This window comes from Trichomonas vaginalis, chromosome IV (assembly GCF_026262505.1).
Source record: "Trichomonas vaginalis G3 chromosome IV, whole genome shotgun sequence".
Classification (NCBI taxonomy): domain Eukaryota; phylum Parabasalia; order Trichomonadida; family Trichomonadidae; genus Trichomonas; species Trichomonas vaginalis.
Genome location: NC_067206.1, coordinates 8,766,347 through 8,782,418, shown reverse-complemented (window position 1 = coordinate 8,782,418; position 16,072 = coordinate 8,766,347). Strand labels below are relative to the sequence as shown.

At 30.1% G+C, this 16,072-nt stretch overlaps 8 protein-coding genes across 8 annotated transcripts, besides 1 other annotated feature; 4 read left to right on the top strand and 4 right to left on the bottom strand.

Annotated features, from left to right (window-relative positions):
- Positions 1-547: 547 nt before the first annotated feature.
- Positions 548-1,144, top strand: TVAGG3_0054350 (GTPase protein; the record flags this gene model as incomplete). Its single annotated transcript, XM_001306812.1, has 1 exon — positions 548-1,144. One exon carries the CDS (start codon positions 548-550, stop codon positions 1,142-1,144), a length of 597 nt encoding a protein of 198 aa, XP_001306813.1.
- Positions 1,145-1,495: 351 nt separating this feature from the next.
- Positions 1,496-2,151, top strand: TVAGG3_0054340 (uncharacterized protein; the record flags this gene model as incomplete). Its single annotated transcript, XM_001306811.1, has 1 exon — positions 1,496-2,056. The coding sequence occupies one exon, from the start codon at positions 1,496-1,498 to the stop codon at positions 2,054-2,056; it is 561 nt and encodes a 186-aa protein (XP_001306812.1).
- Positions 2,152-2,456: 305 nt separating this feature from the next.
- On the top strand, positions 2,457-3,893 carry TVAGG3_0054330 (WD40 repeat-like family; the record flags this gene model as incomplete). The annotated part of the gene is made up of 1 exon (XM_001306810.1): positions 2,493-3,458. The coding sequence occupies one exon, from the start codon at positions 2,493-2,495 to the stop codon at positions 3,456-3,458; it is 966 nt and encodes a 321-aa protein (XP_001306811.1).
- Positions 3,894-3,952: 59 nt separating this feature from the next.
- TVAGG3_0054320 (TFIIS zinc ribbon domain-containing protein) lies at positions 3,953-4,754 on the bottom strand (the record flags this gene model as incomplete). The annotated part of the gene is made up of 1 exon (XM_001306809.1): positions 3,978-4,748. The coding sequence occupies one exon, from the start codon at positions 4,746-4,748 to the stop codon at positions 3,978-3,980; it is 771 nt and encodes a 256-aa protein (XP_001306810.1).
- Positions 4,755-5,071: 317 nt separating this feature from the next.
- TVAGG3_0054310 (uncharacterized protein) lies at positions 5,072-5,206 on the bottom strand (the record flags this gene model as incomplete). The annotated part of the gene is made up of 1 exon (XM_001306808.1): positions 5,072-5,206. The coding sequence occupies one exon, from the start codon at positions 5,204-5,206 to the stop codon at positions 5,072-5,074; it is 135 nt and encodes a 44-aa protein (XP_001306809.1).
- Positions 5,207-6,052: 846 nt separating this feature from the next.
- On the bottom strand, positions 6,053-7,243 carry TVAGG3_0054300 (glycoprotein 38 family; the record flags this gene model as incomplete). The annotated part of the gene is made up of 1 exon (XM_001306807.1): positions 6,053-7,243. One exon carries the CDS (start codon positions 7,241-7,243, stop codon positions 6,053-6,055), a length of 1,191 nt encoding a protein of 396 aa, XP_001306808.1.
- A 2,221-nt stretch (positions 7,244-9,464) lies between these two features.
- Positions 9,465-9,680, bottom strand: TVAGG3_0054290 (uncharacterized protein; the record flags this gene model as incomplete). Its single annotated transcript, XM_001306806.1, has 1 exon — positions 9,465-9,680. The coding sequence occupies one exon, from the start codon at positions 9,678-9,680 to the stop codon at positions 9,465-9,467; it is 216 nt and encodes a 71-aa protein (XP_001306807.1).
- A 1,859-nt stretch (positions 9,681-11,539) lies between these two features.
- Positions 11,540-16,072: part of a mobile genetic element that runs on past the window's edge.
- On the top strand, positions 15,105-16,072 carry TVAGG3_0054280 (keratin-associated protein family; the record flags this gene model as incomplete). The annotated part of the gene is made up of 1 exon (XM_051221126.1): positions 15,105-16,072. A coding segment is annotated over one exon (968 nt), but the record flags the coding sequence as incomplete, so codon positions are not given.

Genomic DNA, 16,072 nt, shown 5'->3' with positions numbered 1-16,072 from the left:
TAAATTGCATATTTTTCATCATTCGGGAACCTGGCAATTTAATTTTTAAATGCAGATTATTCAAAGCTAAAATTCATTATGAAAAATTCAAAGTCACACATATATTAGAGTTAAGAGTAGACTTCATTATTCCTAAAGAAATAATCCATATTGCGAGTATTTACCAGAGAAAATTGTTACAAATTAACTTCAAACATCCGAAGTTATTATCCTTCTTGAAATTTTATTAAATAGGATGTATAGAAGCTTTACAGTAACGCCATTATCATCATGTTGGATCAAACTCCTCACAATTTTTTTAGGATTTACATTTATAAACTATTCAATATTCAATCAATGAAATGAAATCCGAATTGCTGTGTGTTTATTTATCGGATTCAATTTTGTTCATGAAATAACTTTTGTGATCTGAATTTCCTATCCGAAATCTTGAGTGATCTTGATAAGCAATGCCGAGCATTCAAGATTTCATTGATTTGGAAATTTATACGGCCATTTATCTTTTGAAAAAAAAATAAGAAGTCATCTCAAATATGATTATACAGGAATGATTGTAAATCAACAACAAGCAAGCGCGACTTTAAAGGTTATTTTAGCTGGTCCGCATAATGCTGGGAAGACAATGTTCCTCTGGAGATGGAGTTCAAAATCTGGCGAATTTAATGCAGGACCAACCATAGGAGCTGATTTTGCATGCAGAGATGTGATACGAGGAAAGAAAAAATACAAGATACACCTTTGGGACACTGCTGGACAAGAAGCGTATCATAGTATTACCGCCCCATATTTCAGATCTTGTTCAGCAGTATTATTAATGTTTGACCTAACAGATAGAACTAGTTTTGAAAGTCTAGACTATTGGCTTAATAATATTAATAATAATGCAATTACCTCGCCAATTATATATCTAATCGGAAATAAATTAGATGATCCAAATCAAGCTGTAGGTGATTACGAAATAATACAATATGCTCGTGTTCATGGCCTGAAACCATTTAAAGCTTCAGCAAAAAATGATATAAATATCGAACAAATACATAATGATATGGTTGATTCGATTATAGCTGCTAATTCTTTAACTCCAGTTCAATATGTTTCACTTTCTAATCCTAAAAAGAAGTCAGATAATGGAGATTGTTGTTAATTCTACTAAAATAAAACTTTCTTTCTTAAATATGCTTTACAAATGCCATTTTATACCTTGTGTTCACTTAACCATAGACATTTTATCTATATTAATTCAAAATGCTGAAATCACGTTTAATTTAGAGTACAATGATATTTTAAACTGAAGTAGTTAAGTGTATTATTGCAAGTACCTAAATGTTGGAGGAACATAGAAGCAATAAAATTTAATGAAAAATAATCTTTGGTATATGCTCATTCCTAGATCAAAAAATGATTCACATATGGTACATAAGTATCTGGAGATAGCTAAAAGCATCCAATATTTATGCTCGAAAAAATTGTAAAATAAACGTACAATTATTCAAGAATGAAGAAATCAGGGAAAAAAACTAGTTCAGTAAACGATTCACAAAGAGGCGTTATGGATCGTCTTGAAGGAATGGTAGGTCGTAGTATGGCAAAAAAAGGCATATATTCAACAACATCTCCATATTCAAAACAACCAACAGATACTGAAGCATTACTTGATATGCTTGATAAGCGCGTTGGTAAATTACTTATAAAATCTAGTGAAATAGAAAGTAAATTAGATGCAATAGAAGGAATTCAGAGAAAAACGTATAATCCGAGACCTGTTACGAAAACATCAGGATCAAAGAAGCAATCAGAAGTATCGGTTACTTCTGAAACCAGTAAAAAATCTACAAAGCAATCAAAAATTCAGCTTAAACCTCGATTTAGATCAACTGATAGTTCATCAGAAAAAAGTCATGCGGATTTCGATTTCCAAGCTTTATTTGATTTGGTACAAAATCTTGCCACAGAAGTTCATGAGATGAGAAAAGAACAGACACAAATGCATGATCAAATTAACATGATTCAGGATGCATTATTTAGATCTGCTGAAGAAGAAGAGAATGTTGAGTAAATATTTATTTTTTTGTGCTTATTATCAATTTGGTAAATTTATGGATTATTTTGTTGATTTAGTTATTTTAATAAATGCATTATTGGAGTTTCAAGATGAAAATTCTTAGCTGTTGCATGTCTTATTGTTATCACAATTGATGAAATTAAGCAATCAAAGCTTATATTAGGCTAATTGATGATGTATTCGTTTAGCTTGCTTGTTACATTCAGAGTACACTAAATGATATGATCCAAATAAAATGAAATTTCAGGAAATTTTGAATGATTCAAACAATAATATGATTTTAACGACACATAGTTTCGCACAAATATCTGCGAAGAAGAATAGATAATATGACAATTCCTATTCTCAATTTTCCTCATTGAAAAAAAAAATCCATGTTATGAGGCCTTTGGATTTCTATCGTCGATCCTAAAAATTTTAAAAAGATCATATGGGTGCAAACTCAAGCCTTTCGAGTATTTACCCCAAATATATATTGGGAGATGCAGATGAAAGTATTATTGCTCTTGCTTGCAACGATACTTCAGTTCTCGTATTAAAATCAGATAAAACTGTTTCTATTCTCGGCTATGAAGGCCAAACATTTACAAGAAAGCTAAACATGCAGCCTACGTCATGCTGTGCAACATCTACTGGTGGATGGGTAATAGGTTTCAAGACTGGACAAATATCAGAATTTGATTCGAATTTTTCATTAATGTTATCATATCATGCAGTCGGAGATGCTCGTGCACATAGCACTGAAGTAACTCACGTTCATCAAAATGCAGATTCTGACTCTTCAAGCTGCTATTTAATTAGTATCAGCGAAGATGGCGTTTGCAATCTTTGGGGAAAGAGAGGTCAACACTTATACCAATTCACATCGAAAGCAGGACTTACTACCATCGAATCTTCTCAATTTTTCGCTTTTCTTGGCGATAAAAATTCGAAATTATATACAATTTCTACATCATCATACCAAACATCTACATATCAATTACCATCGCCTGTGCGTTCATTGTATCCCCTTGGAGAAGGATACGGATGCCTTGCAACACTTCAAAATGGAAAAGTTGCAGTTTTATCATCAACTCATGTTGTCGAAACGTTTAATATGGAGAGAAAGTTTGTTCGTGTTGTGCCATTAGCAATTGAAGAAGGAACAGGTTTAATATCTTATCTTGCTGTTGATGAAGAAGGCAAATTAGTACTTTGCGTGTTGAATTCTATTATTGGCGAGATTGGCGATCAGGCCTCGCATGTTGCATACAATACTTTTAACTTGGTTACGATATGGAATGGAAAATTAGCAGTTTTTGATAGAGACAACTTAGTAGTTGCTTCTTTACAGTCCATGCCAGATGTGGAACTCCCAAGAACTGGCATAGCAGAAATGCTTATGGGACAAATGTAATAAATTGTATATATTTTTTCTTTTTCTATCTATACTATAAAGTAAAAACTCAAAATTTGTATTTTTCAATGAACAATGGTCTTTAAAAATGCTGTAATATCTTGATTTCAATTTTTCACGATATAAACTAGAAAATCAAAGTTAAATTACTTATTTTCTCAAGCCAAACAATCAAGTCGATATGTTTTTATGTGTTATTCGTCTTAAAATAATCTTAAATATCTTGAGACCAAATTTTCAGGACAACAACTAGAAAATCAAAGTTAAATTACATATTTTTTCAAGCTAAGCAACTAAATTCATATGTTTTTAGGTGTTATTGATCTTAAAAATATTGGAAATATCTTGATATTAAATTTTGTATGGATATAAATGCAGTATTTAAGAAAAGGTAGTGATAAAGGATAGAGTGGAGAGTGGAGAGATAAAATAAAGCAAAATTAAGTTAATAAAATTTGAAATTTTTTTAATTTTTTTCTAAGTAGAGGAAAAAAGTATTACATTTATTATATTACAAACTTATCTTCTGAATGATAGACCGCAATCTAAGCATTCGCAAAAGTTTGTCATAGGTTCATCGCCACCACGAGTTTGGACAGCCACGTGTGTTGTATTATTGCCCTTGCATCTTGGGCACTGGAAAAGTCCAGATGGAATTCTTCTTGGCTGAGGAACAGAAATCTTATTCATAGCGTTCTGAAAAGCTTCGGCTGCTGCGGCCTTTTCTTCCTCTGTCATGAATTGTTCCTTTGGAGCGTTAACAAAATCTTTGGCTGTTAAAGCGCCGGATTTTAATTTCTCAATAATCTTGAACTGTTTGTCCTTATTGTCGATTGTTTGGAGAAGGTAGATGATGTATTCATCGTAATCGTTGCCGACTTTAGTTGCGTTTACTTCATCCTCGATCTTATTTGAAATTTCAATGGCTGTTTCTTCTGCGAGGCCATGTGCCTTAAGAACATTTCTTATGATGCGACGCTTTTGTGAGCGCTTGTCTGGATCTTCTGTTGAGCTTGATCGAGCGATTTCATTCTTTTTAGCTGCTGGTTTAGCGCTTCCTGAATATTTTTCGAGCAATGCTGTAGCCTTATCAATAATCGTTTGGTTTTTAGAGTTTTCTTTTATCTTATTGAGTGAAATTGACAAAAGTTTAAACTTTTTCTCGTCAGTATAAGTGCCATCTATGAGAGAATCCAAAGCGGAAATTAAGTTTGATGCATTATCATCTGGTTTCGCCTTTGATTGCATGAGAACTTTTGTTAACGATGATAATTCTTCAGCAGAACTCATATTTTGTTTGACTAAATGGCGGGACAGTAAAAAGTGACAAAAAAATTTTCCAAATAAACTTGTGTTTTTTCATTGCTGTTGTTTTTGGTACTTGTTACTGTAACAAAAATAATAGAAATTTACAGAAAAATACTTAATCGATCATATTTGAAATCCGAAAAATAAGTTACAATTAAATTGTTTCCATTTTAAGCGTGTATGTCCTTCCATTAGGCATATCATAGAAGAACATATAACATATTTTACTGATTTTAAAATAATAAATAATTAATTAACAATAGTTAAGTGTTTACTTACAATTGTGTGTAATATTTTAATTTAGTTTAGTTAGCCTTTGGAGCTTCTGGTTTCTGGTCTGTTGCAGCTGCGGCTGGGGCTGCGGCTTGAGCAGCTTGCTTGCCCTTCTGGTTCTGATGGGCGTTCTGCTTACCATGTGCTGCTTGTCTCTTGTTACTCATTATAAAGAAATGATGTGATTACTTTAATATGAGGGAGATGTCAAAAAAATTACACAGCGGCGATTTTTCTGAATTATTCGATTTTTTCAATGTGAACAACTCTCAATTTGAATTTTCGTTGAAATCAAAGGTACGGATATTCGTAAATGTTAATATCACAGCATTATGTAATTTGTTCACAAGATATTCGTGATTTTAAATCAAAATTATAATATCTGTTATCACAATATCATCTATTTTCATATTCATATGAAATTTATATTAGCAAATTTTTGATAAGTATTTTAAAAATTTTTATAGCGTTTATTTATTAAGTAATCAGATCATTTCTTGATAATGAGTAACAAGAGACAAGCAGCACATGGTAAGCAGAACGCCCATCAGAACCAGAAGGGCAAGCAAGCTGCTCAAGCCGCAGCCCCAGCCGCAGCTGCAACAGACCAGAAACCAGAAGCTCCAAAGGCTAACTAAACTAAATTAAAATATTACACATAATTGTAAGTAAACAATTAATTTAATATTACTTAAATTAGTCTATTTTTATTAATTCTGGAATTATAATGAATTGTCTTTAATTTTTCAAAATAAGTATTATCTTCCATCTATCTTAGGATTATGAGCTCTTCACAATCATAAATAATGTGATTCCAACCACAATTCAATGGAGTTTTGATTCATTTTGATTCTAGTTTTTCAAATTTGAAATGTATTGTGAAATTAATTGAAGATGTTGTCATAATGATACGCAATCAGTGAATTAAGTCTAAATATTTGCATAAATATATCAAATAATCTATTATTGCCATATGATTTGTTGATAAGTTAACTTAAAAAGATAATGTTTATTTAAACTTTTGCTTCCTCGTCATCATTTTTATTTGATGACGAAGATTTCTCTTTGTTTTGCTTTTTCCTATAAACGAAAAACCCAACTAATGCAGCTATAGTTATAATAGCTACAATTGCAATAGCAATTCCAGCGATTGCTCCACCTCCCAGTTTAGAGTTATTCTCTTTCAAGTCATTTGGAGATTCGGGGGTTCTTGTCGGTTCTTTTGGAGTTTGATTATCATCACTTTTCTTTTCAGGAGGTTGGCCATTTGAATTTTGAGTTGTTAATGTGTATTGATATGCTTCTTCTTTTGTTTGAACAGTTGAATATTGGGTTAGGTTGTATTCCTTATCATCCTTAAAGTAACTAACTTTATCATCTTCACCTTCTGCTGCTTCTGGAACTGGTTCTACATCTAACGTATAATTTCCATCTAAATATGCGTGTGAAGTGACACGAGTATGGGCACCTTCGGCAGGTGGGTCATCTAAATTAAAAATATCATTAATTAATTTTCTTGGATCAAGTGGAAGAATTAATTCATTTGCAGGAAATGTTTTTGAACCAACTTCTGCTAAATCAGCGAAAGTAGGAAACGTATATTTATCCCTTTCTGATTTTGTTAATGTAATTCTCTTTCTTGAATTGCCAATGAGATAAAATGATTCCATATTCACCTTTAAGTTCCCATTTGATCTATCAGCATCTTTTGTACTTGTAAACTCCATCGAATATCTAACTTCTTTATTGAATTTTTTCATTGTGGAAAATACCGAATGGTGATGTAGATCAATATTAAGATTTAATGGGGTATTCACGAATCGTATAGTTGTTTTACCTTCAACATGAGGTAGAATTGGAAGAATTTGGACGTTACATGTGCTCTCTGGATTTGAACATTTAACTTTGGAAAGAGGTAAATAATACTCTTTTATTGGTGTTGTATGACTAATAATAAAAGGATTATTAAACGTTTGCTCTTCACCGTATTTACCAGTTTTATCAGGAAATCTTGTTGTAACTTGATAATCCGATAGACCAGCTATAAGATATGTTCCAATATAACATAATTTTCCTCCTTTTTCAATTTGTACTTTAAAAGATCCTGAAACCCTTTGAGATAGATCAATAAAGTCTTGATATATGCATTCAGAGAGATCTGTTGTCAAAGATTCAATGCATATGGTACTTAGTAACGAGAGCATGAATAAAATATATGGAACGGTTTAATTCAATTAATGAAATATCGATGTCATCAAAATTAAAAATGTATAAAGATCATAAAAGGCTTTTTGAATATTGTTGTGTGGCATATTTAAATTGAACGTATGTGTCAAATCCGAGTATTTTAAATGATTCTTATGCCCTAAATCTAATATATGCTATGACATTACAATTAAATTGAATTGGGAAAAAATAGGAATTCAAAAAAAGATTATTTGTTTATTAGATCCACTCGGTCAATACTAACAGTATTGATAATATCATAAGGAATAATGAGGAATACTCTTAATTTTAATATATATATGGTTTTCAACGAATTATATTTAATTTTTGTTCTGCAATTTCTTAATTTTAAAAAAATATTGGTAGTTTTCTGAATGATGAAAAATTAGATTAGAATGAAGAAATTAAGAGATATATGCATCAAAATATATATGTTGATTTTTAATATTTAAAACAAAAAAAATCTTAATGATTCAGCAGTTCCATTTATACACTTATATTGAATTTTGACAAAACATAAGCATATAAACATTAAGAAGATCCCATATAGGCATTTTGATGAAAAGTGTTTTCAAGTGATATAGATTATATGGTGTTTTATAGAGTTTGAGAGTAGTAGGATAGGATGGGTTGTGTGACTTTTTTTGTTACATCTATATATAGACGATGCATTAAAATATATTTATAAACCATTAAAAAAATTAAAGTTATTTTTTTATTCTTACATAAATGACCCAACAAGTAAAACCAGATAAAATAGATTATCGAATTTTAGAGGATGGTGTTCCTGTTTATATTCAAAGATTTAAAGGGAAGCAATATTATAGAATTGTTAATCCTGAATACATAAAACATTTATTTAAAAAGGAAGACTGTGAATTATTAAACGTTAATGAATATGAAACCAATAAATCAAAATTGAAATATAAATATATTGGAAGTGATGAAAGATGCAAAGATAAAGATAAAGTTTATACAGTTTCATATAATGAATGGAAAACCAATAAGATAAGAAAACATTTAGGAGATTATGGTAAAAGTTCTGAATTCTTTAAATCTAGTATGTACGAGAGAGTAAAAGAAATTAGAAATAATTATTTTCATGAATAAAATAAACTTTAAAAATTCATGTCTTACATTTTTGAATAATTTATTTTTTTAATTCGTAAGAAAGCGCGACATTATTAAATAAATTAGTAATAAATATTTATATACTAAACACATTAAAAAAATTAACATTAATTTTAAAATAATTTATTTTTTATCTTTTATAAAAGAAGCTATATATAGATGATGTCAGATATTCCGCGATTAATTAAACATTGTTTAAATCCTGAATGGGTTAAACTTCAATTTAAAAATGAAGACTGTGAATTATTAAATGAATATGAAAGCCAAAATAAGCTAATGAGGTATAAATATAATGATAAAGAATATTTAATTTCATGGAATCAATGGAGTCATAAACTTTAAAAAGAATTTGATGAGTTCAACATAGAACTTTAAGAAACTAATGATTATTTGAATTTATGAAATCAATTATTTGATTCATTCTTTCTTCAATCTCTTCTATTCTTTTTGTTAAATCATCAATTTTCATTAATGAGGTGATTCTTGATTGAAGAATAGATTTCAAACTAACCACCCCCTTTATTTTTGAAATTTTGAATCCATCAACTTTAAACATTTTATTCAATTTACACGTTGTCAATTCTTCAAATAATTTTTTATTGTTAGCATAATAGTCATTAAATTCTTCAACAGATGAAAAAATTTTTATTTCAGTAATTGGTTTAACAACGTTTATTTTTTGTTGAACATTTTCACTTTCATTTATTTCTTCCTCCTCTGTTTCATTTATTTTTAAAATCGGTTTCATTTATCATTAAATAAAAATTAGAATATAAGTGATGAAATACATTTTTTAATTAATATTAAATCAGAAATGGCGGCAGGATTCTTTAAAAAATTATGGGATGGAATTAAGAAAGCTGCGGGTTGGGTTATAAAAAGGTTATTAAACCCGTTGCAAACTTTTTGGCACCAGTAGCGAAAACGGCAGGAACTATCATAGGTGGAGTATTAGGTACTAAAGCAGGTAATCCGGCGATGGGAGCACAAGCAGGTAACGCAGTTGGTGGAATTGCTGAAGGAATACTTAATAAAATAGGAGGTAGATAGTGGAAAAATAAATTATTTTTATCTTAGTATCGGTTGAAGTCTTTGATAAACTTTTTCTCCTTTATTTAATATTTCTCTTATTGGGGCAGCTTTTGGTGTTATTGATTCAGCAACGTCACTAATTGCTTCTTTATTCTTAAATATCCAATTTGCTCCTTTCTTCATTGTTTCCCAAACTTTATGCGCTCCTCTTTTTACTTTATCCCACAGTTTCTTAAATATACCTGCAGCCATAGTTGATTATTTCATTAAAATTAAAAATTCATTTTCATCTTTTAATTTTGATTTTTTATTTATTAATAAATGACGACTAACTATTTGGTGCCAAACACTAAACCGATTAATGGAAATGTGTTTCATTCATTCGAAAAGATAAATGAAATATTCGCAAAGAATGATGGTAGAAGATATTATAGAGAACTTGAAAGTTCATGCTATGACTCTGATGCTCCATATTTTGATGATAAACAAACTCATTTAAGAATTACAAATCCGGCTCATGATGTGAACCAATTAGGTGACACATATATTAAACGCAAAGTTAAAGCAACTCTAGTTTCAAATAAAGCTTTCACATGTGATGCCGCTTTTAAATGCATGCGTTTATTCGTTGGTTACAAATCATCAAATCAAAGCTTTAAACAATTAGAAGTAGAAACCGAAAGAGGTGATGCCGGTTATCTTCAAATGGATTGCGCCCGTGAATCTTTCGCATTTGCAACATATAAACCAAAATCAGAAAGGAAAGTTAAAAAGTTTGTTCATTCGTTATATAATAATGTTCAAAAATATGATAACTCAGTATGTGGTAAATATATTGACCCTTCAGAAGTTTTCAAGAAGCAAATGAAGAAGTTGATGTCACTTTTGATATGATTATTCCGGTAAATGATTTGTTAGCATTTCAGGCGTTCGATGATTATCCTAAATCATTTGGTGAAATCATTCTTAAATATTATGTTTTCAGGGATACTTTAGTATTTTGTCAGGTTGCCCCGTTAAGAGTTGCTGATTTACAAAATTACGTTTATGAAAAGATAACTGATGAAAATTATGAAAAGATTATGAATCATGTTTATAAATATGATCGCAAATTCCAACAAATCGGACTTCCTGCCAAATTAATTACAAGCTTAGCCGCTACATCTGCTGACGCAACAGTTGATGACGTTATTATTTCATGCACAAAGATGGAAGTTTTAGAGGATAAATGCATTACACCAGGATACGGTTTAATTGAAGAATCAGTTAAAGCAATACCACGTTTATTCAGTAAGGAAGATCCATTCATGATTCCAGCTCAACATATTGACGTTCGTTCACTAAATGGAGGTTGCATCACTCCTGAAGGTATTAGCTCAGATTTCTCATACGCTCTTCATAATGTTACAGATGTTGTGTTAACATTTCCGAAGAATGCAATGCAAAGAACGGTTTTAGAAAATCCAATGCTTCGAGGTCTTCAGGTCACTATAGATTCCAGAAACTTCCCCGATCAAGCGATGACCACAGTGGGTGACATATTCTTTACACGTATGCTTCAAGCTTCTGATTTAGATGGAGTGAATGAATGCACAGAAGAATACGAGGACTCATTAACTAGACCACTGAATGCAGATGATGGCACACCATTAGCTAGAACATGGAAAGACCAAACTTCATTCTTATGCACTATTCCAGTTCAACGTGATGGAGCGGGTATATTCTTTGATGGATTAGAAACTTTCAACTCACAAGTTACAGTACAAGTGAAAGCTTATCCAATCATTCAGGGTGAAAATGACACTTACTGTTCAAAGGTGACAAATCCTCTTCAGGTTTGGTTTACTAGGACTACATATTGGACATGGACACCGGGCGAAGGTTTGAAATATCATCCAACAGGTACACCACCACAGTATAGAAGTTCATATGATGAAATATTGATGAATAGAAATGTTTAAAATTATAAATTTATTTTTGATTAAATGGATTTAAATTCATCCACCCCTTATGAAGAATTAGCGGGAGTATATAATACATACGTAGATGATATGATTAATGAAGCATTGAGTGATAATAGAAATGCTCTATCTAAGGAAAAATTAATGAAAATTCCATATTCTGAATGTTACTTAAATTCAATCACTGCAGCAATTGGTAAACAGAATAAAGGTAAAACATTAACGATATTAAAACAAATTATCATTATTGCTAACACTTCCCCCCATTCACATGTGTTAATTTATATCAACCGTTCAGGTTCACCTTCAGATGATACATTTGAATCTTTAAAGCATTTAATCAAAATTCCAATTATTTATTTATCACAAGAAGAAGCAGAAGATTATTTAAAAAACTTTTTAATGTATAAAGAATTATATAATACAATCAAGAAGCAAGGATTAGAGGATAAAATTATTGATAAACAGCGGGATGAATTATTTGAAACACTTTCTATTTCAAATTTTGATAGAGAATTTTTGCATTCACTCATTTTTCTAGATGATGCAGTGAAATCAAAACTAATAACAAATGAGAAATCATATTTTAATTAGTTATTAACTCAATGTCGACACATTCAGTGTTCATTCTTTATGGCTGTTCAATATTTCAAAGCATTAAGCACAAACATTAAATCAAATCTATCAACACTTTTCATTTTCAGTGGGTTTAGTCATCAACAGTTGAACGTTATGCTTTATCAAGTGAATTTACCAATGAGCATTAATGAACTTTACACACAATATCAGCAATTAGGTGAACATGGAAAAATAATAGTTGATTTAAATAAAGGAAGTGTTAAATTTGATTAACTTTTTATAATTAATTTTTATTTTTTATTTATAATTAAACATGACAGAAATAGCAAATCTTCTACAGGTTCCATTAAAACAAGGGACAAACAAAAAGGGTGCATATAATAGAACTATGAAAGTTCCTGATGGAATGAAAGAATTAGTTCATATTGTTGCTGGTCTTCAAAAAGATGTTAAACAAATGAGAAACGTTTTAACATTACCAGAAGCTCAAGCATATGCCAAACGTCATGGTCCAAATTGGGAAGCACACGAAGCAGACATTACGGGTCCAAATGGAAAACCGATGGTAAAATGAAGTTTTCGTTACTGATGGTCAAGGTAATATTAAAGTCATAAATAGTTATAAATTAACTATATCTGATTATCCTAAACGTAAAGTATATAATGAACGTTATCCTATGCAATTTGATGAAAATGGAAAAGCTGTTAAACAATACATTGGAGAAGGTGAACATGGTCCAATTAATTCATACCGTCATAATCCATATTCTTATTTCAATGAAGAATTAAATGCTATTGAAGAGGGACTGGGTGGATTACCACGATATTCTAACCAGTTTGATGGTCAGTATGCAAATATTAGACCTGAAATTTCAGCTAAGAAATTCTTTAAAGTTGCTTTATTCGATCCAGTTTTCGCAAATGTTAAAGATGAACTTAAACAGCAATTCCAACCAATTATAGTAGCAAGAATTGCATCAGGTGCTTTATCTCAAGCATTCAAAGATTTAATTAAGAAACCATTATATCAGCAACGAGGTTTAACTTATGATTTAGTTAAGGAATCAGATAAAAGAAAATTTGAGAAATCAGATGATTATAAGAATGCAATTAATGAATATATTCGGTCTATTAATTTCGATGAAAATGCTAAAAATCAACTTCATGAACAAATACAGGGAATAATAGATTCAAAAGTTCCAGCAAAATAAAAGTTTAAATATATTTTTTTATTCGATTAAATGAGAAGACGTTTCACTAGTCAAAAGAACACTAACGCAAAAGCAGAGATTACGGTTGGTTATAACGTAAATGATGATAAATCACGAATTATTCAAAATGTTAAAGTTAATGTTAGCCCTGAATTAACAAGGTCAGCAACTCAACCAAATTTATTAACTCGTGACTTACCGAAAAAGAGGAGAATGAAGAAAACCATGAGATGGAGACCCAATCATTTTATCTGAACCTGGTAAAGAACCTGTTGAAATTCCCACTTATCCAACATACCCCCCGCCTCTTTCATCAAACATCGAGAACCCATATAAAATAGACATTAATTCTGAATTAATGAAAATTTACCGTGATATAATAATTAATAATTATGATTCAATAATAAATTTAATTGACCAATTTAATTATTTTACCTTATGAATCATTAATTCACATTATCGCCATTCTTTGTGATGTTCAAGATTCAGACGTTAAGATTCAATTTTTCATAGATGATGAGGTTTCATGCTGCGGAACAGTTGCAAAAATAAATCCTATAAAGGATATTAGCACAATTAAGATATCAAAGAACGGAACAACAACTGAACTTCATTTAACATATAATGATATTTATAATAAAATAGTTGATGAATATAAAATATCACTTGAAAAATTCTTTGTTAAGGCTATTTAATATTCAAGCATTAACATTATTGAATAATAATCCTTTGAATCATAATCAATAATAATTGACCTTTCACCAGTTTCTATCGTTTTTTTTATTTCTTTTTGTTCCCCACTATCTGGATCGGTCATTGTAATTGTTTTTGTTATAGTATCAGCTTTATCTTTAACTTCAATCTTTTTTCCATCGGGATATTTAAACCAAAATTCCAAAAATTCGATATTGTCAATCTGTTCATATTTTAATCTATCAATTACATTTTTAATACCATCTGAAAATCTTATGAAATGGTCATTATATGGGTTTGATTGAACTAAATTTGAATGAAGTGAAATATAACCTGTTGATGAATATGACATTGACTCATATTTTCTGAAAACACTAAAATTTATAACATGAATGAATTTCTTATTCGTTGAATTTATGAATTCTTGAGGTAATCTTATTCTAGTTTTATTTATCACTGGAAAATAACGCTTTACCATATTTTTAATCGTAATAAAAATGTCAATTATCAATATTATTTCGAATAATAACTGTGAATTAAATTTAACAGTTAGCGGAATTTATAATGTTACTCTCGTTTCTGTGAGTGGTAAATTTAATCCCATTCTTTTAGACCCTTCAGATTATATATCATTTATTAAAGATGACCATGAAAAAACGTATGATATGTATATAAATAATGTGATAGCGAAATGGGATATTAACATGATTTTAAGTTATTTAAATGAATCATTTATCGTATGGTATGAAGAAAATTTTAAATCAAAACCTGATAAACTTTTTGAACTTGATGAAATAAATAACCTTATTAAATTCCCGCTGAAAATTAAATTTTGTACTCCTCATTTTCGTTCATTGTTGGGGATATTAAATTTTGAAAAAGATGTTGGGGATGTTTTGTATTCTGACACTGGTTCCAATTTCATTTTAATCAAATGTGATAAAGTTAATACCCCAATGAGATTTTCACATCAAACATTAGACCCTAACTCTTACCCATCAATACAAAACATTTTATCCATCAACTTAAACACATTTTCTTTATCATATCCATTTCAATTATCTGGGAATTCATTTATTCTTCATTCAAAAGATTTATCAAATATTAAATTTAGAATAACTGACCTATTTGATTGTGATTTAGAATTCATGAATGAAATATTATGGCAATTTCAAATAGAAAAAATAGCTGATGAGATAACGGATTAAATATTTATTTTTAAATCATAATAAATGATTAAACAACAGCAACCACAGCAACTTAAGGCGCAAAACACCCAGGTCCTTCAGACCATTACATACGCCATATATGCATATAATTCAAAGACGGCAGAACAAACGCAAAGGTTGAAATATGGAGATTTGGAGATAGTATTGAAAAATGAACATTTCGAATTCGTTTGCAAAGGTGGTGCAGTGATATCAAATATAAAAGAAATTTTATTTATGAATTCTAAAATTAAAGGTATAACGGATGATATAACATCAATTCCACCAGAAGAACAGAGATATTACGCATTAAATGCATTTCCTAAAGTTTTGAAGATTGGAAGATTTAATTTAAATGAGGAATTCATAGAAGGTTTCCTAAACGACATAATGAAGAAGGCAGATAAGGAATATGTGGATAGTGAGTTAAATAAGAAGGCAAATTTGGTTTATGTTGATGAAAAAGATAATGAAATTAAAGAAAAGGTTGAATGGTATCATGAATGGACATTTGAGACTTTTAAAGTTAAAGCTGATACAGAATGGGTTTCAGGATGTTTAGACCTTAAAGCAGATAAAACTTATGTTAACGATGAATTAAATAAGAAAGCTGACAAAACAGAGCTTCAAACATTAAAGACAGAAATACTTCAAACATTATATCCTGTTGGTTCTATTTATACGTCAATGAACTCAACAAATCCTTCAGAAGTTTTAGGTTTTGGTATGTGGAAGCAGATTGTAGACAAATTCTTATACTGTGCTAGATATTCAAAGCAAACAGGAGGTTCGAAGAAAATTAAAGAAGCAAACTTACCCCCGCACACTCATACAGGAACGACAAACACAACAGGAAATCATTCACATTCAATAACAAAAAGAGGTTATATAAATCTTGCAGCGGGTTCGGATAGATGGGGAATGAATAGATATGATATCACAACTGACCCAGTAGATTCAAGCACAGGTATTTTCTGTGGAACCACAGGTAA